At 58.3% G+C, this 25,925-nt stretch overlaps 2 protein-coding genes across 3 annotated transcripts; one reads left to right on the top strand and one right to left on the bottom strand.

Annotated features, from left to right (window-relative positions):
* The first annotated feature begins 115 nt into the window (after positions 1-115).
* Positions 116-16,408, top strand: PLXNA3 (plexin A3). Of its 2 annotated transcripts, XM_027962912.3 has the most exons (33): positions 116-223; positions 1,993-2,616; positions 2,966-3,505; positions 4,106-4,288; positions 6,110-6,238; positions 6,309-6,409; positions 6,693-6,816; positions 6,901-7,057; positions 7,135-7,234; positions 7,390-7,504; positions 7,622-7,822; positions 8,001-8,097; positions 8,230-8,420; positions 8,500-8,645; positions 8,735-8,855; positions 8,961-9,097; positions 9,185-9,355; positions 9,733-9,826; positions 9,916-10,155; positions 10,234-10,377; positions 10,457-10,691; positions 10,778-10,920; positions 11,023-11,279; positions 11,387-11,453; positions 11,547-11,693; positions 11,788-11,947; positions 12,046-12,149; positions 12,346-12,442; positions 12,683-12,873; positions 13,178-13,347; positions 13,873-14,085; positions 14,294-14,444; positions 15,370-16,408. In XM_027962912.3, exons 2-33 carry the CDS (start codon positions 2,023-2,025, stop codon positions 15,463-15,465), a joined length of 5,616 nt encoding a protein of 1,871 aa, XP_027818713.1. In that variant the 5' UTR covers positions 116-223; positions 1,993-2,022; the 3' UTR covers positions 15,466-16,408. The 2 variants fall into 2 exon arrangements, with proteins under 2 accessions (XP_027818713.1, XP_042098421.1); XM_042242487.2 differs by having other exon boundaries at positions 8,327-8,645.
* Positions 16,409-17,547: 1,139 nt separating this feature from the next.
* Positions 17,548-18,741, bottom strand: LAGE3 (L antigen family member 3). The gene is made up of 3 exons (XM_027962774.3): positions 18,501-18,741; positions 18,048-18,176; positions 17,548-17,882 (listed from the first exon to the last, which is right to left on the bottom strand). Exons 1-3 carry the CDS (start codon positions 18,692-18,694, stop codon positions 17,768-17,770), a joined length of 438 nt encoding a protein of 145 aa, XP_027818575.1. The 5' UTR covers positions 18,695-18,741; the 3' UTR covers positions 17,548-17,767.
* Positions 18,742-25,925: the final 7,184 nt, after the last annotated feature.

Genomic DNA, 25,925 nt, shown 5'->3' with positions numbered 1-25,925 from the left:
TGCCGCTCGGCCCTCCCTGGGCACCCCTGCCCGGCGCGGTGGTACGGTCCGGATTTAAAAGGCCCCGGCGGCCGCGGGCCGGCCCCAAAGTGTGGGCGGCGGCGGCGGCGCGGGCGCGCGGGGTGCGGCAGCGAGGGCGCGCGAGCGGGGCGGTGTGGGGCTCGAGGGCGCGTCCACGTGGCCGACAGGCGGCCACCCGGACCCGGCGGCGGCGGAGGGACAGGTAGGTGCCTGCCACCACCCCCCTCGCTCCTGCCGCCTGTGCGAGGCCAGCCTGTTCATCCGCCCCTGGGTCGGGCATCCCCGGGGTTCGCCTTGGCCTCCCAGGGGTCGGGCCCTGCCCCTGCCTTCTGGGGCGCCCGCCCGACTGGTCTTCAGTGCTCGGCGCCCCCGCCGCCAGCCCCCTACCCGATGGGGACCCTTTGTGGTGGAGAAGCAGCCCCGGCGCCTCCGTCCACTGGGGGGAGTGGGGCGGCGGAGGGGGGGCGGTGTCCCTGGATGGGGGCAGGGCAACCCGGGCTGGCAGAACCGCGCAGGGCATCGGGGAGCGGGTGCGAGAGCCCCGTTTCTGCCAGGGTCTGCCCGCATCCTCGGGCTCCGCAGGGCTGGCGCAGAGAGGCTCGGTTGGCCGGAGGCTCCCGCTTCCAGGCTGTGCTTTGGAGCGGGCATTTGGGCTCCACAGCGTGCCTCTCCAGGTGTCCCTCCCGACCCGCCCCGTTCCCCTTCTTAGGCTTGTATTCCGGTGCGCTGCGGAGGAGGTGAGGGTGGCAATGACGCCCACCCTTCTCCGCCCTCCTTTCTTCTCTGGCTCTGGCATTCAGGGTCCAGGATGCAGACCTTGACAAAAGAGCCTGGGAGAGCCGAGCTGTCTTGAGCTGAAACTTAGCAGTTCCAAGCTGGGTCTGCTCCTGGTTCTGGCAAATGCAATCCGCCCCCTCCTCCGCCCCATTTCTTCTGGGCTGCCTTGGTTTGGTTCCCCGCCACCCCCTGCAAGGTGGGATAACTTGTGTCTCCCTTGGGGCTTGGGCACTGACAGGGGGGCCCTGAGCCCTGCCCCGTTGGCTGCCACGACATGGCTCTGCTGTCTTGGCTGCCTGGAGCTAGGTGTGGCCTCCGGGTGAAGACCCAGCCAAGCCCGGCACTGCTCCTGGGGGTCCCTAGGCTTGTCTCCCCAGAGTCTCAGCCGTGTTTGCCAACCCTGCCTTGCCCCTTTGCCAGCTACCATCTGGCTTTGGAGGGGGCTGCGTGCACCCCTGCCCCAGGCATCCATCCGGTTGTGCCTGGGCAGAGCCTGGTTTCTGTCTGTCTCTGTGCATTGCTGCGGGGGCCGGCACCACTCGGCTTTTGTGTGGCAGCCTGTAGACCGATCGTAGGCTCCTGGTCAGCCAGAAGACAGAGGCCCTTGGGGCAAGGAGGCAGCTGGGGTGCCTAAGGCGGATTGGTGTCCCTGGGTGCTGTTTGGGCTCAGACTTTGATGCCTCAGACCTCTGATGTCCTGACACCCCAACGTCCCATTTGCAGTCTTTTTCCCCCCGCTTGTCTCCTCCCCGCCCCCCCCCCCAACTAGGGTGCGAGGCTGCTCTGTGGCCTTGAGTGGCCTGTGGTTGTGTTGCGCCCGTGTGTGGCTGGCCACCCTCGGGCCTGGGATCTGCTGTTCAGCTTCTCCTTCCTGGAGGGCCTCCCACCCTGCCTCTCCCAGCATCTGGCGCCGAGGCCCACTTGGGTGTGGCCCAGCTGAGGCGAGGCCTCCCGGCTGCTTGCCAGCAATGGGTGGGGGATGATTGATGGCCCCCAAGCCTGCCTGCGCTTGTAGCTCCCTTGTGCACCCTGGTGGATGCCCCTCCTCTCTCCCAGCTGGGGCTGCCATCTGGGGCCCTGGTGTGGTGGCAGGTGACCGGCCTCCACCCTCTGGGCTGTGGTTCTGGGCCAGCCGGAGGCCCAAGGTCAGGCCAGGGGGTGGGCCTCTGACTGGCCCCTGCTGTCTCTCCCCAGGCCCACCCCCCCCCGGGACAGCCGCCAGCCATGCCCACCATCTTCATCCTGCTGTTCCTCTTGGCCACCGGGCAGGCCCTGGGCAGCCACGGGCCCTTCCCTGTTTTCTCAGTGACGGACACCTCACTCACCCACCTGGCTGTGCACCGGGTGACCGGGGAGGTGTTTGTGGGCGCCGTGAACCACATCTTCAAGCTGGCGCCCAATCTGACCGAGCTGCGGGTCCACGTCACGGGGCCTGTCGAAGACAACTCCCGCTGCTACCCGCCCCCCAGCATGCGCGTGTGTGCCCACCGGCTGGCGCCCGTGGACAATGTGAACAAGCTGCTGCTCATAGACTACACGGCCCGCCGCCTGGTGGCCTGCGGCAGCATCTGGCAGGGTATCTGCCAATTCTTGCGGCTGGACGACCTCTTCAAGCTGGGTGAGCCCCACCACCGCAAGGAGCACTACCTGTCGGGGGCCCAGGAGCCAGACTCCATGGCTGGCGTCATCGTGGAGCAGGGCCAGGGGCCCAGCAAGCTGTTTGTAGGCACGGCTGTGGACGGCAAGTCTGAGTACTTCCCCACCCTGAGCTCCCGAAAGCTCATCCGGGACGAGGACGGTGTAGACATGTTCAGTCTGGTGGGTGAGCCCCCCCTGGCCGTCAGGTGGCCCCTGCCCTCCCATCCGTTCACCCCCTCTGGAGAGCCAGGCCCTGTGCCCTCCTGCCTTCATGTGTCCTGCCTCTGCCCCCGGAAGAGACCTCATTGGTCCCAGACGGGATAAGCTGCTGAGGATGGCAGGGTGGGCCGGGTCATGGCTTGCCCTCTGGAGTCTTTCTGGCCTGGGGTCCTGTGCATGCATGGGCAGGGAGTTGTGACGGAAGCCCCTTGGGGACCCTGTTGTGGGATCGAGGCCAGGGCGAGTGGCAGGGGCCACAGATGGGGAGGCCACGGGTGGACCCTAGCCTTGTCTCCCACCTGTTCCGTAGGTGTACCAGGACGAGTTCGTCTCCTCGCAGATCAAGATCCCCTCGGACACGCTGTCCCTGTACCCGGCCTTTGACATCTACTACGTCTATGGCTTTGTGAGCGCCTCCTTTGTGTACTTCCTGACGCTGCAGCTGGACACCCAGCAGACACTGCTGGACACAGCAGGCGAGAAGTTCTTCACGTCCAAGATTGTGCGCATGTGCTCAGGAGACTCCGAATTCTACTCATACGTGGAGTTCCCCATCGGCTGCTCGTGGCGTGGTGTGGAGTACCGCCTGGTGCAGAGCGCCCACCTGGCCAAACCCGGCCTGCTGTTGGCCCAGGCCCTGGGCGTGCCAGCCGACGAGGACATCCTCTTCACTGTCTTCTCTCAGGGCCAGAAGAACCGGGCCAGCCCACCACGGCAGACCATCCTCTGCCTCTTTACCCTCAGCAACATCAATGCGCACATCCGGCGTCGCATCCAGTCCTGCTACCGTGGGGAGGGCACGCTGGCCCTGCCCTGGCTTCTGAACAAGGAGCTGCCCTGTATCAACACTGTGAGCCCCTGCCCACCCCCACAACCCCTCTGCCAGACCCTCTGCCCCTTCCCAGGTCTGCAGGGCCAGCCCTGGTGGTCACACAGCAGCCAGTAGGCTGCCAGCCTGTCCCAGGTTGGACAGGCCCACTTACCTGGGAGATGCTTCCCTGGACCGTCTTGGGAGTGACAGCTTAGCCCAGAATCCCCCACCCTCTGTGATCCCCTCCCTGCCTTTGCAGCTTCTCTTCCCCTGCCAGCCTGCCTCCCTGCCAGTCCTCTGGGTGGGCACACTCTGTTTGTGGACCGCTCCTTTCCTCTTCCTGCCCCTGTGTCCCCAGCTGGCTCCTCCAGCTCTATCTTGTGGGTGCCCCCTCACATTCTGCATCAGTGGCAGCCTCCCAGGCTTTGCTGTCTACTCCCCACTCCTGCCTGCTCGCCTTCCTCCAGCTCCTTTCTCATCCCCCCATTTCCTGTGGGGTCCCGGGACTAATGGTTGGTTGGTCTTGGCTAGCAAGGAACGAGTTCTGAGTCCTCTTCCCTGCCACAATGTGGGATCTCGTGGCCGTTGTCCAGTGGGTGCCTGTGAGCTGACCCGCATGCACCCCTCCTGTTTCACCAGCCCATGCAGATAAATGGAAACTTCTGTGGGCTGGTGTTGAACCAGCCACTGGGTGGACTGCACGTGATTGAGGGGCTGCCCCTGCTAGCTGACAGTACCGATGGCATGACCAGCGTGGCCGCCTACACCTACCAGCAGCACTCTGTGGTCTTCATCGGCACTCGCGGTGGCAGTCTCAAGAAGGTGGGCACCAGCCTGTGGGCATCAGGGCAGGCTGAGATGCAGAACGAGGGGTGGGGACAAGACTGTGCAGGCAAGCCCTGTGTGCCCCTGCGCCACCCACGCTCACCGGTGCCACTGCCTGCTGTGGCCTGAACCACTGGCTTCCTGTGGCAGACCCAGGCCTCTGTCCTTATCTCTGGGCTTCCCTTCCAGGAGAGCAGGAGCCATTATTGTTGGGTCCTTCTTGAATGAAAAAGGAAAGGAAAGGAAAGTTAGTCATATAGTCGGGTCCAACTCTGCAATTCCACGGACTGTAGCCCACCAGGTTCTCTGTCCATGGAATTCTCCAGACAAGAGTACTAGAGTGGGTTGCCGTTCCCTTCTCCAGGGGATCTTCCTGACCCAGGGATTGAACCTGGGTCTCCTGCATTGCAGGCAGATTCTTTACCCACTGAGCTACTAAGGAAGCCTCCTTGAATGAATGAGGGAACAAATGTGAACATGACTGCCTTTGCCATCTTGTCCCCTCATAGGCCCAGGGTTTGCTTCTGTTTTAGGGCTGGGAGGTCTGAGGTTTTCTAAAGGGACAAGGAGTCAGACCAACTACCAACTTCTCCTTGTGTTCACCTGGGAGATGCGGGCTGTTCCTAGGAGGTCTGGAGTGGCCAGGGAACTCTTGGGGGCCTAGTCTACTACCCTCCAGGTCCTTTTTTTGCATTTCTCACAGCTTTATTGGGGTATAACTCCTATGTCACACTCCCACCCTCATATAAAGCATCTCTGTGATTTTGATACATTTGCAGAGTTATACTGGCATGAACACTCCTTCATTCCAGGGTATTGCCATCATCCCGAAAATCCCTTCCCCTATAAATCTCACCTTTTCCCCATGCCCAAACTCTACAGTTACAGTTCAGTCACTCAGTCGTGTCTGACTCTACCCCAGGCCTCCCTGTCCATCACCAACTCCTAGAGTTTACTCAAACTCATGTCTGTTGAGTCGGTGATGCCATCCAACCATCTCATCCTCTGTTGTCCCCTTCTCCTCCCACCTTCAATCTTTCCCAGCACCAGGGTCTTTTCCAGTGAGTCAGTTCTTCCCATCAGGTGGCAGAAGGATTGGAGTTTCAGCTTTAGTATCAGTCGTCCCAATGAATATTCAGGACTGATTTCCTTTAAGATGGACTGGTTTGATCTCTTTTCAGTCCAAGGGACTCTCAAGAGTCTTCAACACCGCAGCTCAAAAACATTAATTCTTTGGGTCTCAGCTTTCTTTATGGTCCAGCTCTCACATCCATACATGACTACTGGAAAAACCATCGCTTTGACTAGACGGACTTTTGTTGGCCAAGTAACTTCTCTGCTTTTTAATACACTGTCTAGGTTGGTCATAGCTTTTCTTCCAAGGAGCAAGCATCTTTTAATTTCATGGCTGCAGTCACCATCTGCAGTGATTTTAGAGCCTAAGAAAATAAAGTCTGTCACTGTTTCCAGTGTTTCACCATCTATTTGCCATGAAGTGATGTGACCAGGTGCCATGATCTTCATTTTTTGAATATTGAGATCTAAGCCAGCCTTTTCACTCTCCTCTTTCACTTTCATCAAGAGGCTCTTTAGTTCTTCTTTGCTTTCTGCCGTAAGTGTGGTCATCTCTCACTCTCTCCGCCCTGTGAGCCTTTTTGGACCAGCTGTGACACCCCCAAGAGCCTCCAGGGGGCAGCCTTGGTCTCATCCTTCCCCGGCTGTCTATGATGGGACAAGGCTGGGCCCCTGGCTGCAGAAGAGCCTGCCCGGGTATATGGGCTGCTGCTGTGGCGTCAGGTGGCTGGTCTTGTTGCCCAGGTGCGGGTTGACAGCTCTCAGGAGGCTCACCTGTACGAGACAGTGCCCGTGGTGGATGGCAGCCCCATTCTTCGTGACCTGCTCTTCAGCCCTGACCACCGGCACATCTACCTGCTGAGTGAGAAGCAGGTGGGCCCAGGACAGGTGGCGGGGTGGGCTGGGGGCAGGGCGCGGCACATGCTAACTCGGCTGTGCCCAGGTGAGCCAGCTCCCAGTGGAGACCTGCGAGCAATACCTGAACTGTGCGGCCTGCTTGGGCTCAGGGGACCCGCACTGTGGCTGGTGCGTGCTGCAGCACAGGTGAGGACCTGCCCAGCTCTGCCCGTGGCTGGGGGCTGTGGTGCCTGCCCTCTCCCACGTGCCCACCCTACTAGCTGTGCCCTTGTAGCCTCCCTCTCCCTCCCTTCTGACTTTCTCCCGCTAATTAGCAGAACCTCTGGCCCGAGTGATGTCTCTCAGGCCCTCGGGGATGAAGCCGAGGCATGCAGTTGTCTGGCACCGTAGGCCAGGCCGGCTGCCCCCTCGTCACCCCTTCCTGGCCCCCAGGGCAGCTGTGGGATGGGCCTGGCCTGACCCCACACAGGTGCTGCCGCCAAGGGGCCTGTCCAGGTGCCGTGGCCCCGTATGGCTTCGCTGAGGCGCTCAGCAAGTGTGTCCAGGTGCACATCTGGCCCAACAACGTGTCGGTGACATCACCCGGGGTGCAGGTGAGGGGCGTGGTGGGGACATGGCAGGGCCGTGGCGCCCATGTGCTGCAGTGGACCCTCCTCCAAGCCCTCGGCTTCCCGCAGCTGACTGTGGCCATGAGCAACGTGCCAGACCTCAGTGCGGGTGTGAGCTGTGCCTTCGAGGAGGTGACCCAGAGCGAGGCCGTCCTGCTGCCCTCCGGGGAGTTACGTTGCCCCTCGCCTTCCCTCCAGGAGCTCCGGGCTCTCACCCGGGGGCACGGTCAGTGGATGGGGCTGCGGGGGGCGGGGGATGCTGTCTGTCCATGGCTCACACAGGGTGCCACGGGCTCACTGCAGGGGCCACCCGCACTGTGCGGCTGCAGCTGCTCTCCAAGGAGACTGGTGTGAGGTTTGCTGGGGCCGACTTCGTCTTCTACAACTGCAGCGTCCTCCAGTCGTGAGTAGTAGCTGGCCTGCCCCCGGTCCCCACGTCTCTGTGGCTCGCTGTGATGTGGGCGCCTTTTTCCTTTGGTTTCCCGTGTGGCCTATGCGAGGGACAGTGAAGGGCCCAGTTTGGTCTCCTCCATGATTTCTGAAGCCTCTCCCCTCCAGGTGCATGTCCTGCGTCAGCAGCCCTTACCCCTGCCAGTGGTGTAAGTACCGCCACGTGTGTACCAGCCAGCCCCATGACTGTTCCTTCCAGGAGGGCAGGGTGCGCAACCCTGAGGTGAGGCGGGCATCGCGCACGAGGGGGCCGGGCTCCCTGCAGGCTGGTCCCTGGCTTTGCTGCCTTCCATCTTGGGGTTTTCTTGGAGCCTCCTCAACGCGGGGGTTCTCCCCTCAGGGCTGCCCTGAGATCCTGCCCAGCGGGGACCTCCTGATCCCGGTAGGCGTTGTGCAGCCCCTCACCCTGCGGGCCAAGAACCTGCCGCAGCCTCAGTCGGGGCAGAAGAACTACGAGTGCGTGGTCCGGGTGCAGGGCCGGCATCAGCGGGTGCCCGCCGTGCGCTTCAACAGCAGCAGCGTGCAGTGCCAGAACGCCTCGGTGAGGCCCACCCCGCCTGTCTCGGGGGTCTGGGCTGTGCCCAGCAGACTCTTCGGAAAGCCTCGGCTCATCCTGGCAGAGGGCCTTCTGAGTCTCCTGCTGGGGATTCCTGAGCTAGGGTTGGGGGGGGGGTGGTCTGCACACCTTCACGAGGGTCACACGAGTCCTTCTCCCCCAGTATTCTTATGAAGGTGATGAGTACGGTGACACCGAGCTGGACTTCTCCGTGGTCTGGGATGGCGATTTCCCCATTGACAAGCCTGCTACCTTCCGAGGTGAGCTGCGGGATGGGGCTGAGGACCTCACTTCCTGGGGTAGCATAGGCATGAGCTGGGGCCGGGGTCCCACAGGGGGACCCTTCGTTAGGGCCCATAACTGCTCCCCAGCGATGCCCTCTGTGCCCACAGCCCTCTTGTACAAGTGCTGGGCGCAGCGGCCCAGCTGTGGCCTCTGCCTCAAGGCTGACCCCCGCTTCAACTGTGGCTGGTGCATCTCGGAGCACAGGTGCCAGCTGCGGGCCCACTGCCCAGCCCCCAAGACAAACTGGATGCACCCGAACCAGAAGGGCGCTCGCTGCAGCCATCCTCGCATTGCTCAGGTCGGTCTCCCCTCCACCCACTGCCCTCTGGGCACCCGCCAACTCAGCTTACCCTCCTGCCTCCCATCCTGCTCCGCAGATCCACCCAGTCATGGGGCCCAAGGAGGGGGGCACCTGGATCACCATCGTGGGTGAGAACCTGGGCCTCACCTCCCGAGAGGTGGGCCTGCGGGTGGCTGGCGTGCGCTGCAACTCCATCCCCGCTGAGTATATCAGTGCTGAGAGGTGAGTGCAGCCCAGCTGGCGGACACCAGGCCTCATCCCCCGCTGGGGGCTGGCCTCCAGGGCCTGACTTTCTCGGACCCTGCCCTCAGGATCGTCTGTGAGATGGAAGAGTCACTGGTACCCAGCCCTCCACCGGGGCCTGCGGAGCTCTGTGTCGGCGACTGTTCGGCTGACTTCCGCACGCAGTCTGAGCAGCTTTACACCTTTGTGGTGGGTGGGCTGCCTACCCGTTTCCTCTCCCATCGCTTCCTGGGGGTAGCGTGCGGCCTGGCCCCCCCTGCCTCGCCCTGCCCCTTAGGACGTCTTCTCCCATAGACGCCTACGTTTGACCGTGTGAGTCCTAGTCGGGGCCCAGCCTCCGGGGGCACGCGGCTCACCATCTCTGGAAGGGCTCTGGACGCCGGCAGCAGGGTCATGGTGATCGTGAGAGATGGCGAGTGCCAGTTCGTCCGGTGGGTTGTTTGGGAGCTGGGGCCTCAGGCTGGCAGATGGCGGGCAGCCCTGGGCCACTCTCTCCAAGTCCCCACTTGCTGATGCAGGAGGGATGCTGAAGCCATCGTGTGCATCTCGCCTGTCTCCACCCTGGGCCCGAGCCAAGCCCCAATCACGCTGGCCATTGACCGCGCCAACATCTCCAGTCCCGGTGTTGTCTACACTTACACCCAGGACCCCACTGTCACACGCCTCGAGCCCACGTGGAGCATCATCAAGTAAGAGGGGATGCTGGGGACCAGGTCTCTGAGCACCTGGCATCAAGTTCCCCCCACTCTGAGCCTGAACCCTCCTCAGCAGAGGGGAGCCTGGTTCCTCCATGACCACACGACACTTGGCACCCACTGGGTGACCCAGGGTTAGGGAGGCTCCAGGGCCACTGGGTTGGGAAGATCCCCTGGAAAAGGGAAAGGCTACCCACTCCAGTATTCTGGCCTGGAGAATTCCATGGACTATATAGTCCATGGGCTCACAAAGAGTCAGACACGACTGAGTGACTTTCACTTCACTTCCACTTCCAATGGGGAAAGCAGAGAGAGGGCCATGCTCAGGGCAGTTGGGGAGGAACCCTGAAGTCCCTCACTCCTGTCCCTAGTGGAAGCACTGCCATCACCGTGAGTGGGACCCACTTGCTGACGGTCCAGGAGCCCCGGGTCCGGGCCAAGTACCGAGGCATCGAGACCACCAATGTGAGTGCCAGCTGCGCCCCCCCATCCCACCCCTGCCACTCTGCCCGCTGTGGCCTCAAGTGCTGGACTGCTTGCCTTTGTCCCCGCAGACATGCCAGGTGATCAATGACACTGCCATGCTGTGTAAAGCCCCTGGCATCTTCCTGGGGCAGCCCCAGCCGCAGGCCCAGGGCGAGCACCCAGATGAGTTTGGCTTCCTGCTGGACCATGTGCAGACCGCCCGCTCCCTCAACCGGTCCTCCTTCACCTACTACCCTGACCCCAGCTTTGAGCCTCTTGGGCCCTCTGGGGTCCTGGACATCAAACCGGGCTCCCACGTAGTGCTAAAGGTGCCGCTGGGGCAGGAGCAAAGGGCAGGAGGGCTGGGGTAAGGGGGAGCCCTGGCTGACTGGGGTGTCTGTGTGCAGGGCAAGAATCTGATCCCCGCAGCAGCTGGCAGCTCCCGCCTCAACTACACGGTGCTGATAGGGGGCCAGCCATGTGCGCTCACCGTCTCCGACACGCAACTCCTTTGTGACTCCCCCAGCCAGACAGGCCGGCAGCCCGTCATGGTGGGTATGGGGCAGGGAGGCGGCCAGGGCAGCCTGGGGCAGGCGTGGGGCTCACCTCACTGTGTGCCCATCCCCGCAGGTGCTGGTGGGCGGTCTGGAGTTCTGGCTGGGCACCCTGCACATCACGGCCGAGCGCGCACTGACCCTGCCGGCCGTGGTGGGGCTGGCGATAGGGGGCAGCCTCCTGCTGCTGGCCATCACCGCCGTGCTGGTTGCCTACAAACGTAAGACTCAGGATGCAGACCGCACGCTAAAGCGGCTCCAGCTCCAGATGGACAATTTGGAGTCCCGCGTGGCCCTGGAGTGCAAGGAAGGTGCCTGTGTGGAGGTGGGGTGTGGGGCAGGCCGCAGGGGCTCCCTGCTCCTGCCCTGCTCACTCTGCCCCACCGGCCCTCCCCAGCCTTTGCTGAGCTGCAGACAGACATCAATGAGTTGACGAACCACATGGACGGCGTGCAGATCCCTTTCCTGGACTACCGGACCTACGCTGTGCGGGTGCTCTTCCCAGGGATTGAGGCCCACCCGGTGCTTAAGGAGCTGGATGTGAGTCCCACCCCGCCCCATACACTCCCCCCACCATTGTTTGCCCCTGCCCTGTCATCCGTAGGGTCACCTCTGCTCTCTGAGATGCCCTGTCGCCTCCAGAGCCCCCCCCACGTTGAGAAGGCCCTGCGTCTCTTCGGGCAGCTGCTGCACAGCCGCGCCTTCGTGCTCACTTTCATCCACACCCTGGAGGCCCAGAGCAGCTTCTCCATGCGTGACCGGGGCACCGTGGCCTCCCTCACCATGGTGGTCCTGCAGAGCCGCCTCGACTACGCCACGGGCCTGCTTAAGCAGCTGCTGGCGGACCTCATCGAGAAGAACCTTGAGAGCAAGAACCACCCGAAGCTGCTTCTGCGCAGGTACTGGGTCCCCCCTCCCCCAGCCCCCAGGCCAACCCTGCTCTGGCCAGGCCCCACCCCTAGGGAGGCCCCTGCTGGCCAGGACCCCAGCACCCCTTTCTCTCCAGGACTGAGTCGGTGGCTGAGAAGATGCTCACCAACTGGTTCACCTTCCTGCTGCATAAGTTTCTGAAGGTGTGCATGCTCACAGGGCAGGTGGTGGGGGCCGTAGGGTGGGGAAGCTGCCAGCTGGCTGGCAGGCAACTGTATGCCCGGCCCTGCCCACAGGAGTGTGCTGGGGAGCCGCTCTTCCTGCTGTACTGTGCCATCAAGCAGCAGATGGAGAAGGGCCCCATTGATGCCATCACGGGTGAGGCACGGTATTCACTGAGCGAGGACAAGCTCATCCGGCAGCAGATCGACTATAAGACGCTGGTGTGTGGTGTAAGGGGGTGGTCAGGTGGACAGGGTGTCAGGCCTGCGGGGAAGCCTCACCCAGGACCCACCCTGTGGCCCCCCACCTCCTCAGACCCTGCACTGTGTGTGCCCGGAGAGCGAGGGCAGCGCTGAGGTGCCCGTGAAGGTGCTAAACTGTGACAGTATCACCCAGGCCAAAGACAAGCTGCTTGATGCTGTGTACAAGGGCATCCCTTACTCCCAGCGCCCCAAAGCTGAGGACATGGACCTAGGTGAGGCTCCTGCCCTCTCCTCCCGGCCCCCCCGCACCTCCTGGTACCATAGCTGTTGTTCATGCTCCCCCCCACACTGAGCTGTTTGTGGTCTGCAGAGTGGCGCCAGGGCCGCATGGCCCGTGTCATCCTCCAGGACGAGGATGTCACCACCAAGATCGAGTGTGACTGGAAGAGGGTCAACTCGCTGGCCCACTACCAGGTGAGGAGCCGGAGGGCCACCCATGACCAGTGCTCCTGTGGGGCTGTGGCCCCATGCTGGCCCCTCTCCTCCATCACCCCCACAATACAGGCCCTCCTCTGGGAGCTGTGGGAGCTGCCCCACATATCCCCACGAGGTTGGCCCCTTGGCTTCTCAGCCTCCTGCATTGCCCCCTCTCTGTCCCTGGCATCTGCAGGTGACAGACGGTTCCTTGGTGGCGCTGGTGCCCAAACAAGTGTCAGCCTATAACATGGCCAACTCCTTCACCTTCACCCGTTCCCTCAGCCGCTACGGTAAGTGTCCTCAGTGTGGTGGCGTCTGCTGGCCTTGTGCCCTTTGAGGTTGTGTCAGCCGTGGTGGGGAACCCCTGCTCCGAGCAGCCAGCTTGGCTCTGGCAGCCTCCCTGGACCCTGCTCTCAGGAGGTCTGGGCTCTTGAGAACCTAGAAGTGCGGGGCTCCTGGGATAGAGGGGGCAAGAGCCATGGTGATGGCTGGCCCATTGGCCTAAGGAGGCACACCATCCCCTGCCCCAGAGAGCTTGCTTCGCACAGCCAGCAGCCCCGACAGCCTCCGCTCTCGGGCGCCCATGATCACCCCGGACCAGGAGACAGGCACCAAGCTGTGGCACCTGGTGAAGAACCATGACCATGCCGACCACCGAGAGGGTGACCGTGGCAGCAAGATGGTCTCAGAGATCTACCTGACACGGCTGCTGGCCACCAAGGTGCGCCTGCCCTGTGCCATCCTGGCCTGAGTGTGGGTCCCTTCTGTCCTGGACTTGGCCCTCAGGCTGGCTCTGGCTGCCTAGGGAAGGGGCCACTGGATTGTTCCAATGCCAAGGGACTGTCTTAAGGCCTTGGCTATGGGAACTGCCACCCTGAGGTCAAGGCCAGGCCTATTTGAAGGGTGGTGTTAGCTGGGCAGAGAAGCCCCACTCACTGTCAGGCCTCTCCATCCCCATCTGTCCTGCTGTGGGAACATTCCCCCTTGGCTCCCTGTCAGCCAGTGCCCTTGCTGTGCCCCTGCAGGGCACACTGCAGAAGTTCGTGGATGACCTCTTTGAAACCGTGTTCAGCACGGCACACCGCGGCTCGGCCCTGCCACTGGCCATTAAGTACATGTTTGACTTCCTGGATGAGCAGGCCGACCAGCGGCAGATCAGTGATCCCGACGTGCGCCACACCTGGAAGAGCAACTGGTACCATTGTGCGCTGGCCCTCCAGGGCTGGGTGGGAAGAGGAGGCTTGGCTAGTACTTGGCGACCTCGGTCAGGGTGACAGTGGGGGCTGGGGGCTGGACTGCTCATCCCAGCAGGAGAGGACAGTGGCCTGGCATTGATGGTGCCACCGAGTAGGGAGAGCAAGGGTCTGTCACTCTGCCAGGAGTTTGGGCGGCTGGGATGCAGATAGTGCTCTCCACACTCAGAGATGCCCTTGACTGTCTGGGCCTGGCTGCTCACCTGGTGATACCACTGGCACAGTGCAGAGATGCTGGAAGCCTGGTTCAGGGAGTGATGTGTGTGTTGGGGGGAGCATTGAGATCACCAAGGCCAGAATACCATTTCCTCTTACTTCTCACTGCTTGAAGTCAGGCTGAAAATTAAAGAAAAGGCTGCTAACTCTCAGTGTGTCATCTTGCCACCTGTGGGCCTGTCGAGGTGAGCAGACAGGAGGGTGTGGCACGGGGAAACTGGGGAGCTGCGGGCCTTTGTCCCTCTGTCTAGCTTGCCCCTGCGCTTCTGGGTGAACGTGATCAAGAACCCGCAGTTCGTGTTCGACATCCACAAGAGCAGCATCACGGACGCCTGCTTGTCGGTGGTGGCCCAGACCTTCATGGACTCCTGCTCCACGTCGGAGCATCGCCTGGGCAAGGACTCGCCCTCCAACAAGCTGCTCTATGCCAAGGACATCCCCAACTACAAGAGCTGGGTGGAGAGGTGGGCCCCAGTGTGTGGGGGTGGGGGGCCTGGACACCCACGGGACATGGCTACTGGGTGAGAGGGTAGAAGCTGGCCCTGCCCAGGCTGGCACATATTAATGAAAGGCTAGCTTCAGGAAGAAGGCCCAGAGGCTGGCCTGGCAGCCAGGACAAGGGCTTTGACTTTTGCAGCAGCTGCCAGCATGACTTCTTTGGGATCCCATTAGGTACTACCGGGACATAGCCAAGATGGCATCCATCAGTGACCAGGACATGGATGCCTATCTGGTGGAGCAGTCCCGTCTCCACGCAAGTGACTTCAATGTCCTGAGTGCGCTCAGTGAGCTCTATTTCTACGTCACCAAGTACCGTCAGGAGGTGCGTGCCACCCCCGCAGGCCCCTCGAGTTTGAGAGTGCAGCCAGTGGCAAAAGCAGGGGTGTGATGGGAGTCAGGGAGACCAGCTCTTGGATTACTCACAATTCCTCCCACAAACAAGCCCTCAGGATGGCACACGTGACACACTCTGTAGATGTGGGGAGGTGAGGGACCCAGAAGAGAAGCTACTGGCTGAGGCACCAAGTTCTGGTTGGGAGAAAGTAAAGGGCCAGGAACGAAGGCTGGGACCAGAGGTGGGCAGGGTCAGGCCACCTGCCTGATTTGTGACTTGAGCCTCAGTAGACAGGGAAGCCAGAGGGTGGGCTTCAGGATTGGGCTCCTGGTTGGAGATGAGAACTGGTAAACTTCAACTGGATACAGGGCTAAGAGCCCTGAGCCTGGATGAGCTCACCAAGGGAGTCCTCGGGCAGCTAGAGACAGAGCTGTGGCAGAGCAGAAGGGGAGCTGGCTGCGGAGTCTGAGGAGGGTCGGGAGGGACACCCCCTCAAGTGCCACATGGGCCTGGAACACATGCGTGAGGACCCCCTGCCAGGTGTCAGGAGGAGTGATGGGTGCTGCCCATGGTCAACAGAGATGAGGCCCAAGAAGGCCTGCTGCTTTGGATGGGAGAGGTCTAGGGTGGGATTGGGGGTCTGCAGGGGATGGGAAAGGGGAGCCTTGAGTCCACATCACCCTTGGATGGGGCTGCATGCTGGCCTTAGAGAGGAGGGATGAGAGTGTGTGGTTGGAGGAGGATTTGGGGTCAAAGAGGGGCTGTTTGGAGGCCATGTGCCCAGGGTCCCGGCCAGCAGGAAGGGACACCCTGAGGCCTGAGGGAGGGGCAAGCTTGCCCCAAGGAGCAGGGGGCTTGGCTGGGAGGAACGGCCCGCTGCCCCTGAGAGCCCAGCTCGGGGCCTGCTTCCCAGGTTCTTAGTGCCCTGGACCGAGATGCCTCTTGTCGGAAACACAAGCTGCGCCAGAAACTGGAGCAGATCATCGGCCTCGTGTCCAGCAACAGCTAAGGGCAGCCGACCTGGAGAGAAAGGCCTCAGACCTGAGCCAGTCTCCCGTCCAGGGGGCGTCTCGGGCCTGGGTCCTGGGCTGAGCCCTGGATCAGGTGGCACCGGGCCGAGACGCCCCTGGCATAGCCCGGGGCCCTTCATTAGTGCCTTGCTTTGGGCCCTGCGTGGGGAGGGGGCGACTGGACCAAGCCCCCCACCACAGCAGCAGCAATACCCCCACCCTCCCCCTGCCCTCTTGCCCGGTCTGGTGATCACCCCTGACCTCCTTGCTATTTATGCCTCAGCCACCTATTTATTTAATTTATCTCCACTCACCCTTTCCATCTGTAAATACGCCCCCCCCCATCCACCCACCCCTGCCCCAGATGTCCCAACCTTACTCACCTCCTCGAGTCCTCCGGCTCCCCCCTTGGCCTCACCTCTGGCCCCACCCCTTCCCCTGGCTGCCCCTGCCCATCTCCAGGAGAGGGCCTGGACACCAGCAGCACTCGGGGTGGGCAAGGCTCCAAAGGTGCCCTCAGACTATGGCTCTGCGGAGGGGGTCCCCCAGCAGCTGACACAGAAGCCTGTCCAGACTTCTCGGGCTGGGCCTGGGCCTCCTCCCAGGCCGTGTTCTCTGAGGCCTGGAGGGCTTGAATCAGGCTCCTGCCAGGGCCAGACCTGGGCCTGGGGGCACCGGACTCTCCTCCTCCAGGCCCTGCTGCCAAACTCCATCTGTGGGGTCTGCACGCCCCCAGACCACTCACCCTCCGCTGCCCTGCCCTGCGCACGCCTCGAGGGGCAGAGGTGGCAGTGCCTTACTCCTTTGTTCTTCTGCCTCCTTGGAGGAACCTGGCCCCAGTCCATGCTCCTACAAACCCGATTTGGCCTCTTTTTCTTTTCTGCATGAGGTTTTCTTTGACCTGTCATTTTTTTTTTTCCTAATTAAATGTTGGGAAACAGAGTTGGCATGTGGCTTTGTTCTCAGGGCAGGTGGGGAGACTGTCGGATTCTGCCTGAGCTGGAGGCCATCTGTGGGAGCAAGGGTGACTCCTTGTGGGGTTTCTGAGGATCTGAGGTGGTCCAGGGCAGCCATGTCCAATCCATCAATGAGGCTGGGTGGCTCCACCTTCAAGACATGTTCAGAAGCCACCCCCTTCTCCCCATCCCCACTGCCCCTGACTGGTCCAAGCTGCCCCTGTCTCTTGCCTGGACCCCATTTCTGCCCTGGCTTCCCTCAGCCTCTTCTCACCATGGGAGGCACCAGGACTCTGTCAATAAACATGGTGGCCCCTGTCCCCACTCTGTTCAAAATGGTCCAGAGCTTCATGGCCAACAAACACCTTCATGTCTGCCAGCTCTTTACTGTCCCAAGTGCACTGCAGTCAATTGTGCCCCTGTGCAGTGCTGAGGCCCTCAATCGCGTCTGACTCTTTGCGACTCCATGGACTCCCACCAGGCTCCTCTATCCATGGGATTCCCCAGGCAAGAATCATGGAGTGGGTTGCCATTTCCTCCTCCAGGGGATCTTCTGGACACAGGGATCAAACCCTCATCTCTTGTGCCTCCCACACTGGCAGGTGGATTCTTTACTGCTACACCACCTGGGAAGCCCCCAATGGTGACACTAATGTGGGGAAACCAGAATTCTGGTGGGAGGGCATTTTATGGACAGTAATTTCACATGCTTCAGATTGAGAGCTTTAAATATTTAATTAATTCTACTTCTTGTAATCTTAATCATTCATGCAAAGATCTATATACAAGTGTTCCATGGAATCATTACCTATAATATGGCAAAGACTGAAAATAGTTTAAACAATCAATAATGATTTTGAAGAATTTTTAGAAAAAAGTTCATGTTAGATGAGAAATACCAGGAAAAATGCTAAACTTGCAAAATATCAAATATTATTATTACACATTTACTATGTAACTATAAAACTCAAAAATACTCCAAAATATTGATAGTAGCTAATACTGAATGAGAGACAGGACCTATCCTCCTCCATTTCTTAGATTATCTTCACTTACACTGTACTACTTGACTATCTGAATCAGAACCCTCCCATCTAAGAACAAATGCAAGAATTTTGAAGGTGCTACAGTTGAAAATAAACTCATCATAGGTCAATTTTATTTTCAGTAGTTAAGAAACATTTAAGTACCAAACAATGCAAGTGGACCTTGAGCACCCAAGGGCCATTATAGCCAAAAGATGAGGCCCCCATAATAGGCAACTAGTGCAGGAATCACTGCCCTAGGAAGGATGCACTGTCTAGGAAGGGCCACCAGATCAGACCCCCCTTTCCCCAGCCCTGGCTTAGCGAGCAACAGGGGGCCCAAAGCGCTGCATGGTTCGCATCACCAGAGAAAGCTGGTCCAGAAAGTTGACAATGGAGATTCGAAGGAGGCGGCAATCTTCAGCTCTCCAGCAGCTGAAAATGACAGAAAAAGAGAATCAAGGTGGAGATGGGTTGAATCAAGGGCACTGCGTCACCTCCATAAACACAGCCCTTGAGTATGTCCAAACAGAGCGCCCCCGGCGAGAGACAAGCTTGGTCACCTGCTACCACTTCCAACCAGCCCCTTTTCCAACTTACACAGCCAGGACATTGCCGCTCACTGTGAGCTCCTTCCCAACCGCCCCACGGTGAGGTTCGGTATCTGGGGCCAGTGACCCATGGGCAATCTCTGCCTCCAACGCGGACGGGAAAGGCACGCTTAGGGTGCTGATGGAGATGCGGTTAAGGTACCACCCACAAGGATTTGGAGCTCTGGGTCCTGTCTCAGGACCGCTTCCAGCCCCTCCGGGCCGCTCGTAGCCCTAATCCAGCCCAGCCACCCCACTGCCCCGAGATCCCATTTCTCCCCCCGACCCACGCCACCCAGGCCCATCCCAGCTTCCAGTCTCCCTTCAGCTCTCTATTCTCTACCCGCCCCAGGCGCCCTGGCCATTCCACCCCCCAGCAGCCCCTGACCCGCCGGTCCGTTTGTCCCACCTCCCACCGCAGGCATCCCCCAGCCCAATCCGCACTGCCCCTCGAGTAGGATACAATACGCATGGTCGGCTTCCCGGCTTTTGGGAAGAGTGCTGGGCCGGCGCGACACCCGGAGCTCCGTGGTCTGCAGCGGAAGCAGCACCCGCGCTGCCGGGGCTGCCCCGGCCACCCCCGAACCCCCGCCGGCCCTGGCTTTCGGCGCCACCCGCCAGGATGCCTGCGCCTACGTCCCCACCTGTCTCCTGCATGGCTGCCGTGCTCCGCCTCCAACCCCACCCACTGGCTCCAGGACTCTCCGTCGCCCACCCGCTACGCGAGCAGCTTAAAAACTGCTGCTTCTTCCTGAAGCGCCGCCCCCGCCCCGCGCGCCGCCCCCGCCCCGCGCGCCGCCCCCGCCCCGCGCGCCGCCCCCGCCCCGCGCGCCGCCCCCGCCCCGCGCGCCGCCCCCGCCCCGCGCGCCGACCCCGCCCCGCGCGCCGACCCCGCCCCGCGCGCCGACCCCGCCCCGCGCGCCGACCCCGCCCCGCGCGCCGACCCCGCCCCGCGCGCCGACCCCGCCCCGCGCGCCGACCCCGCCCCGCGCGCCGACCCCGCCCCGCGCGCCGACCCCGCCCCGCGCGCCGACCCCGCCCCGCGCGCCGACCCCGCCCCGCGCGCTTGCGCAAACAGGTCTGGTGGAGCCGGCCGGCCGAGGGGAATCTCCGTTGGCCGCAGAGAAATGAATCTCCCTTCCTCAGTTCGGGGCTTCCCTTGTAGCTCAGTGGGTAAAGAATCTACCTGCCATGCAAGAGATCCGGGTTTGATCCCTGGGTCAGGAAGATCCCCTGGAGAAGGAAATAGCAACACACTCCAGTATTCCTGCCTGGAGAACCCCATGGACAGAGGAGCCTGGGGGCTACAGTCCGTGAGGTCGCAAGAGTTGGACACGACTTACTGACTAAACCACAGAGTCGGCCACGACTGAGCGACTAACTCTTTCTTTCCCACAGCTCGGGCCTTTCACAAACTGTATGACTCGATTTTAACTTCCCTTTTCTGTTCTGCAAGTTTTTGACAGTAACCTTATACGGCATTTTTAATCAAAAATAAGTTTTTAAAGTGACATGAAATTTCTGATGGTGATAGCCCTGTTAGTTTTCTGTTTTCCTCCTTTGTAATCAGAAGGAAGGGCATAAAGGTGAAGTAGGTTATCAAAGCCTGTTGGATCACCCCTCGAAATCCATCCTGAATCAGCCTACCCTCTCCCCCTTCATTGCTAGTCTCCACCGGTGGCCACCCTATCTCCCTGAACTTGATATATATATTTCACATATAATTTAATTGTTTTTGGCTGTGCTGGGTCTTCCTTCCTGTGAGGGTTTTTGTCTAGTTGCAGCAAGCGGGCTTATTGCAGTGCCTTCTCTTGTTGGCAGAGCTCAGGCTGTAGGGCGCGTGGGCTCTAGAGCACAGTCTCAGTAGTTGTGGTACTTGGCTTAGTGGTTCCCAGGCATGGGGGATCTTCATGGATCAGAGCTTCCAAGTCTCCTGCATTGGCAGGTGGATTCTCTACCACTGGGGCTTCCCTGGTGGATCAGATGGTAAAGAATCTGCCTGCAGTGCAGGAGACCCGGGTTTGATCCCTGGGTGGGGAAGATCCCTTGGGGAAGGGAATGTCTACCCACTTCAGTATTCTTGCCTGGAGAATTCCATGGACAGAGGAGCCTTGTGTGGGACACAATGGAGTGACTACTACTTTCACTTTTTTTTCTTCACCAGGGGAGCCCCTTGAACAGCTTTCTGACTAGTTTTCTTCTATGCTTGCTCCTCTACATTCTGTTCTCCACAGTAGAATCAGTTCTTAATTTTTAATATATATCACATCATATCATGTCCCTGCTTAAAGTTACTAAAACAGTTTCCTGTTGTCTTTGAAACCAAAGACAAACTCCTTCCTGTAGCTTATAAAAGTCCTGTGTGACCCGGCTCAGGGTTCCTCCACCTTCTTGCTTCCCTACTCTGTGCAACCTCTAGGGACTTCTCTCTGCTCCTGACCAAGGGTGGCCTGCCCGCATCCCTTAGCACTTACTTTTTCTTTTTGGAAGACTGTCTCCAGACTTTCCCGTTGCTGGCTCCTTCTTGTCATTAAGATCTAGTCTCCAGTGTCAATTCTGAGAGGCCTTTGGGATCACCAATCTAACATACTACCCCCAGGCACCGTGCATCACATTTGCCCATTTCAGGTTGCTCATTTCTAATAATCTGAAATTGTAAGTTTGTTCACTTCTATACTGTCATTGTATTGTCTCTGATACCTTTTCTATGTAGTTCATGCACTAGGTGGTTTGTTTCTTGTTGGATGAAACAACATTCTGTGTGCTCCGTTGTGTCTGACTCTGCGACCCCATGGACTGGACTGTAGCACGCCAGGCTTCCCTGTCCTTCACCATCTCCCGGAGCTTGCTCAAACTCATGTCCATTGAGTAGGTGATGCCATCCAACCATCTCATCCTCTGTTGCCCCCTTCTCATCCCCTCAAAAACTCAGACAGTGTCTTGGGCCTAGGAATGCCACATGTACCAGTTACTTCACAAATATGAAACAACATATGCACAAAATTACTTCAGTTCAGTTCAGTCGCTCAGTCATGTTGGACTCTTTGCGACCCCATCAATTGCAGCACGCTAGGCTTCCCTGTCCATCACCAACTCCTGGAGTTCACCCAAACTCATGTCCATCGAGTCGGTGATGCCATCCAGCCATCTCATCCTCGGTCATCCCCTTCTCCTCCTGCCCCCAATCCCTCCCAGCATCAGGATCTTTTCCAATGAGTCAGCTCTTCACATGAGGTGGCCAAAGTACTGGAGTTTCAGCTTCAGTATCAGTCCCTCCAATGAACACCCAGGACTGATCTCCTTTAGGATGGACTGGTTGGATCTCCTTGCAGTCCAAGGGACTCTCAAGAGTCTTCTCCAACAACACAGTTCAAAAGCATCAATTCTTCAGTGCTCAGCTTTCTTCACAGTACAACTCTCACATCCATACATGACTACTGGAAAAACCATAGCCTTGACTAGACAGACCTTTGTTGGCAAAGTAATGTCTCTGCTTTTCAATATGCTATCTAGGTTGGTCATAACTTTCCTTCCAAGGAGTAAGCATATTTTAATTTCATGGCTGAAATCACCATCTGCAGTGATTTTGGAGCCCCCAAAATAAAAGTCTGACACTGTTTCCCATGTTTCCCCATGAAGTGATGGGACCAGATGCCATGATTTTAGTTTTCTGAATGTTGAGCCTTAAGCCAACTTTTTCACTCTCCTCTTTCACTTTCATCAAGAGGCTTTTTAGTTCCTCTTCACTTTCTGCCATAAGGGTGGTATCATCTGCATATCTGAGGTTATTGATATTTCTCCTGGCAATCTTGATTCCAGCTTGTGCTTCTTCCAGCCCGGCGTTTCTCATGATGTACTCTGCATATAAGTTAAATAAGCAGGATGACAATATATTCCCAAGCAGCAGTAAAAAAAAAAAAAACAACCAAACAATGAAAATCTCTAATGAAATAAAAAGAAAAATGAAATGATTTCCATTGTTATGTGGGGGGAAGAAAAAAGCTGAGTGCAAACGACCTGTGCACACACACTCATAGATACACATGCTTATTGGGAAAAAAACTAAAGGGGATGGAGAACCCTGAAACTAGTGAAAATTCTCACTGATAGGGGGTTGAGATGGGTATAGGATTTCTTGTAATATATTAATATCTTTTTGTGTAGTTTTGACTTTAAACCATAAAATATTTTATATATTCAAAAATACATTTGAAAGAGGGGAAAAAATGCTAAAACAGAATAAAAACAAAAGCAAGTCAGCCTAACTGCATATCCAGTTAGTAACAACCACACAGAGAAAATGAGTCACGAAACTTTCAAACTCACTCTCTGACGGTGCTCCCTTTATGGGATATATTCTAAGGACAGAAAGAATCGGCTTTATTCTCAGTATGTGTGTTGTTAGTAATGATAGTCCTGAGGTGATTCTGAAGCTACTTTGAGTATACTGCAAGGTAGACTGTATCCAGTAGAAGAGATGAGTAAACATATCCATATACGGTTGTTTTTTGCTGTTGTTAGGAACATCAGTGTGGAATGAGGGAAGCTGAGATAGAACTGTGCTACCAGACTGGAATTAGGGATCACATTATGAATTCTTAAAAAAAAAATAGATTGCCTAGTTTTGTCCAGTGAGAGTCTAGAAGCAATGTCACTCCAGTAGCAAAGAATGTTCCCTGTACCCAGAACTTGGTTCTCAACACCAGTCTCCACTAAAAGGGACCAGAGCTCGAGAAATGGAAGATTCTAGGTGTGGGTCAGGGAAAAATACAAGAGGAGCCTGGAGCACCTTGTAGTGTCAGAAAGGAAGGATATGCTTGAAAAGGAAAAGAATGGGACATGTGAAAGAGACATGGGAGCCAACTGGAAAGAACCAAAGCTAGAACAATTTGAGCACCCCAAAGGTTATTAAACCTTTTGAAGAGGAGGCACCAGGGAACGTAATATATAGGCAGACATTATGTATATATTTCAATCTGGAGGGGATGCACACATGGGTATATTCACTTTGAAATTCTGTTGAGCTGTATATCGATGATTTATGCCCATTACTGTATGCATGCTACAATGCAGTAAAAACTGTCCCCAAAATGACACTTAGACAACTTAGATTCTAAGTTGTTGAATAAAAAAAAGCGTCCACCATGATAACTAAGAAAAGACAGCAGGGAAAAGGGAAAGCTCTTTGTAGAGAAATGCCAACTAATAATTGCAGAAAGCAAGACAACCCAAGAAAATCCACCATTTTGCAGCCACCTGTGCAATTCATCCAGTTGAACTGATCCAAATGGGGAGCATCCTTGGGTGGTAAGACCATGAGATGCAGGTTGTTGGGGAAAAGAGAATCCCTGGGTCTCAAGGTATCACCCAGATGACTTGTGTGTTAGGAACGGAGAAGGCAGCTTTACCAGGGAGAGACTGAGTGATCAAACTGAGCCTCCTTCACATTGCGTGGGGAGGAACACAGCCTGCCCTGGGTGGCCACTCTCCTCAGAAGGCCTAAGCTGAATCTAACCAGCAAGGAAGGAGGCGAATCCAGATCCTGGGACTTGCTATGAGGCCAGTGCCCTAGACTCTTCCAAAAGCATTGCTGTTTGATGGCCCATGGACAAGGGAGAGTTAGGAGAGGCAAAGGTGGCCTCCCATTTCCTGTCATCAAAAGCCTGACCCAGTGGTGTTGCCTTTCACCTTGGGCACATGGGTGCCAGGCAGGAAGGAACTGTGTCTTCCAGTCCCTGTGCCACCGACATCACAAGCACTAAAGGGGTGACAGGAGGTGTCTGCAGGGAAGCTGGACACGGCTTCAGAGTCACAACCCAGAGCCATGGCCCGAAGCTCAGAGATGGGGCTGGGGTAAGTTGCAGACATGGACACAAAGCACAGAAATGGCAATGAAGGCAGACAGGTTCCCCAGGGAGTGAGAGATCCGGAGAAGAGATCTGGGGATGGAGCCTCAGTGTCCCCCATAAGTAGGAGATGGGTGTGTTGGGGGAGAGCCAGCACAGGTGAAAAGTAAAAGTGAAAGTTGCTCAGTCGTGTCTGACTCTTTGCGACCCCATGGACCAGAATACTGGAGTGGGTAGCTGGTCCCTTCTCCAGGGGATCTTCCAAACCCAGGGATCAAACCCAGGTCACCCTCATTGCAGGCTGATTCTTTCCCAGCTGAGCCACCAGGGAAGCCCAAGAATACTGGAGTGTGTAGCCCATCCATTCTCCAGGGGATCTTCCTGATCTAAGAACTGAACCGGGGTCTCCTGCATTGCAGGCGGATCCTTTACCAATTGAGCTATCAGGGAAGCCCAGAGCTAGGGGAAGTGGAAGGAAAAGTTGGAGAGGGCAGGCAGAAGAGGTGGAGAGGGCAGGCAGAAGAGGTGGCCTGGGGCAGGTCCCCAGTAGCTCCGGGAGGCTGCTCTGGCTGGGCCTTGGAGGGGGACAGGGTGACAGGGGTGAGCATCTCTCCCGCAGGCTTTCCAAGGCCCAGGGCACAGAGGCCGCCATGGCCCTTGCATCTCCCGCTGGCAGGGCCTGACCCGTCCTCAGCAGCACTTGTCAGATCTATTGGACCTGGTAAGGCTGGCTTTTGTCCAGGCTTGCGTGGAAAGCAAGGCACCAGCAAATTGTGCATGCAGCTGATCTTTGCCTGGGCGTTTTCCAGCTCAGCAAGCCCCACCCCAAAGGAAACGCTGCTTTCCTCTGAGCCTACCCCTCCGCCAGTGTGCCCATGGCAAGTGGCACCACAGGCATCTTATTCCAGGTGCCGGACTGTTGCTGTCTGGGGCCACTTCAGCTGGGCGTTTCACTCGCCCTGCCATCTCCTAGTGGGGCTGTTTCAAGGCTCCTCCACGAGGAGAGAGTGGTCTCAGGCCAGGGGATGGGAGTGGTAATGGGGGGGTCAGTGCCCACCTCTGGGGCAGACACTTGGCTCAAGGGGCACAGTGATGGCCTTAAACATTCCAGCCCCTATGGAAGGATACTGCAGCATTTGGAGCCCGCAGTGTACATGGGGCCACCCCCTCACCCAGAAACTAAGGACAAAGGCAGGGCACAGCCCGTGGCCATTCTATCCTCTAGCGATGGCACAAGGCCTAGACCAGAGCCTCCGTGGCCCCTTCCCACCTAGGCCTCCCATCTCTCATCCCAGCACCTCTTCCCTGTCTCCCCACCCCCACCCCCCATAGCTACACACTCCTGCCCAGACAAGCTTCTGGAACCAGGGGTCTCCAGTCACTGGCAAGACTTTCCCCCTCTCCACCATGCAGCAACTTCTTGCCCTAATATCACCAATGACCTTCTTGTTAGCTTGACAGGAGGCTGCCCTCTTTTGCTTCTTGGCAGCACTATACACTCTGTACCCTGGCTGGAGGGGCCTTCCTGGCCTCTGACTCCAAGCTCTCCCTGTGGCCTTGCGTCTGCAGAGGTGCCTTGGCCTCTGCAGTGTCTCCAGTTGGTGAAGTCTCCCCCAGGTCCAGTGCTCTCCCCTTTCTTCGGTCATGCTCTCTGGGAAGTAATTTCATGCATCCTCGCAGTGTCTGGGACATTGTGTCCACAGGCCCTCCGGAATGTCGTGGAAAACTGCACAGGGCCGCGGAATCAGCCTGTCGGGCCTGTCAGCAAGGCACCTACTATACACCTGGGAGACACCACTCCTGTCTCCATGGGCAGCCTGAGCTCCCCGATGACTTTCTGCACCCAGCAGATGGCTCCTAGCTACCACAGGGTCATCACCTCCCAGTCGGGAGGCACACAAGACTCACCAGCTGTCTCTTGTGTCTGTCAACAAGACCCGTCTGCACGCGTCAGCTCTCCCCGAGGACCCGGCCTTCCTGAGAGTTGCCCTCTCCCTTCCACAGCCCACCCAAGCCCCTGATAAAATGATGGAGGCACCCGG

This window comes from Ovis aries, chromosome X (assembly GCF_016772045.2).
Source record: "Ovis aries strain OAR_USU_Benz2616 breed Rambouillet chromosome X, ARS-UI_Ramb_v3.0, whole genome shotgun sequence".
Lineage (NCBI taxonomy): Eukaryota > Metazoa > Chordata > Mammalia > Artiodactyla > Bovidae > Ovis > Ovis aries.
This window is presented reverse-complemented; position numbering and strand designations above follow the sequence as displayed.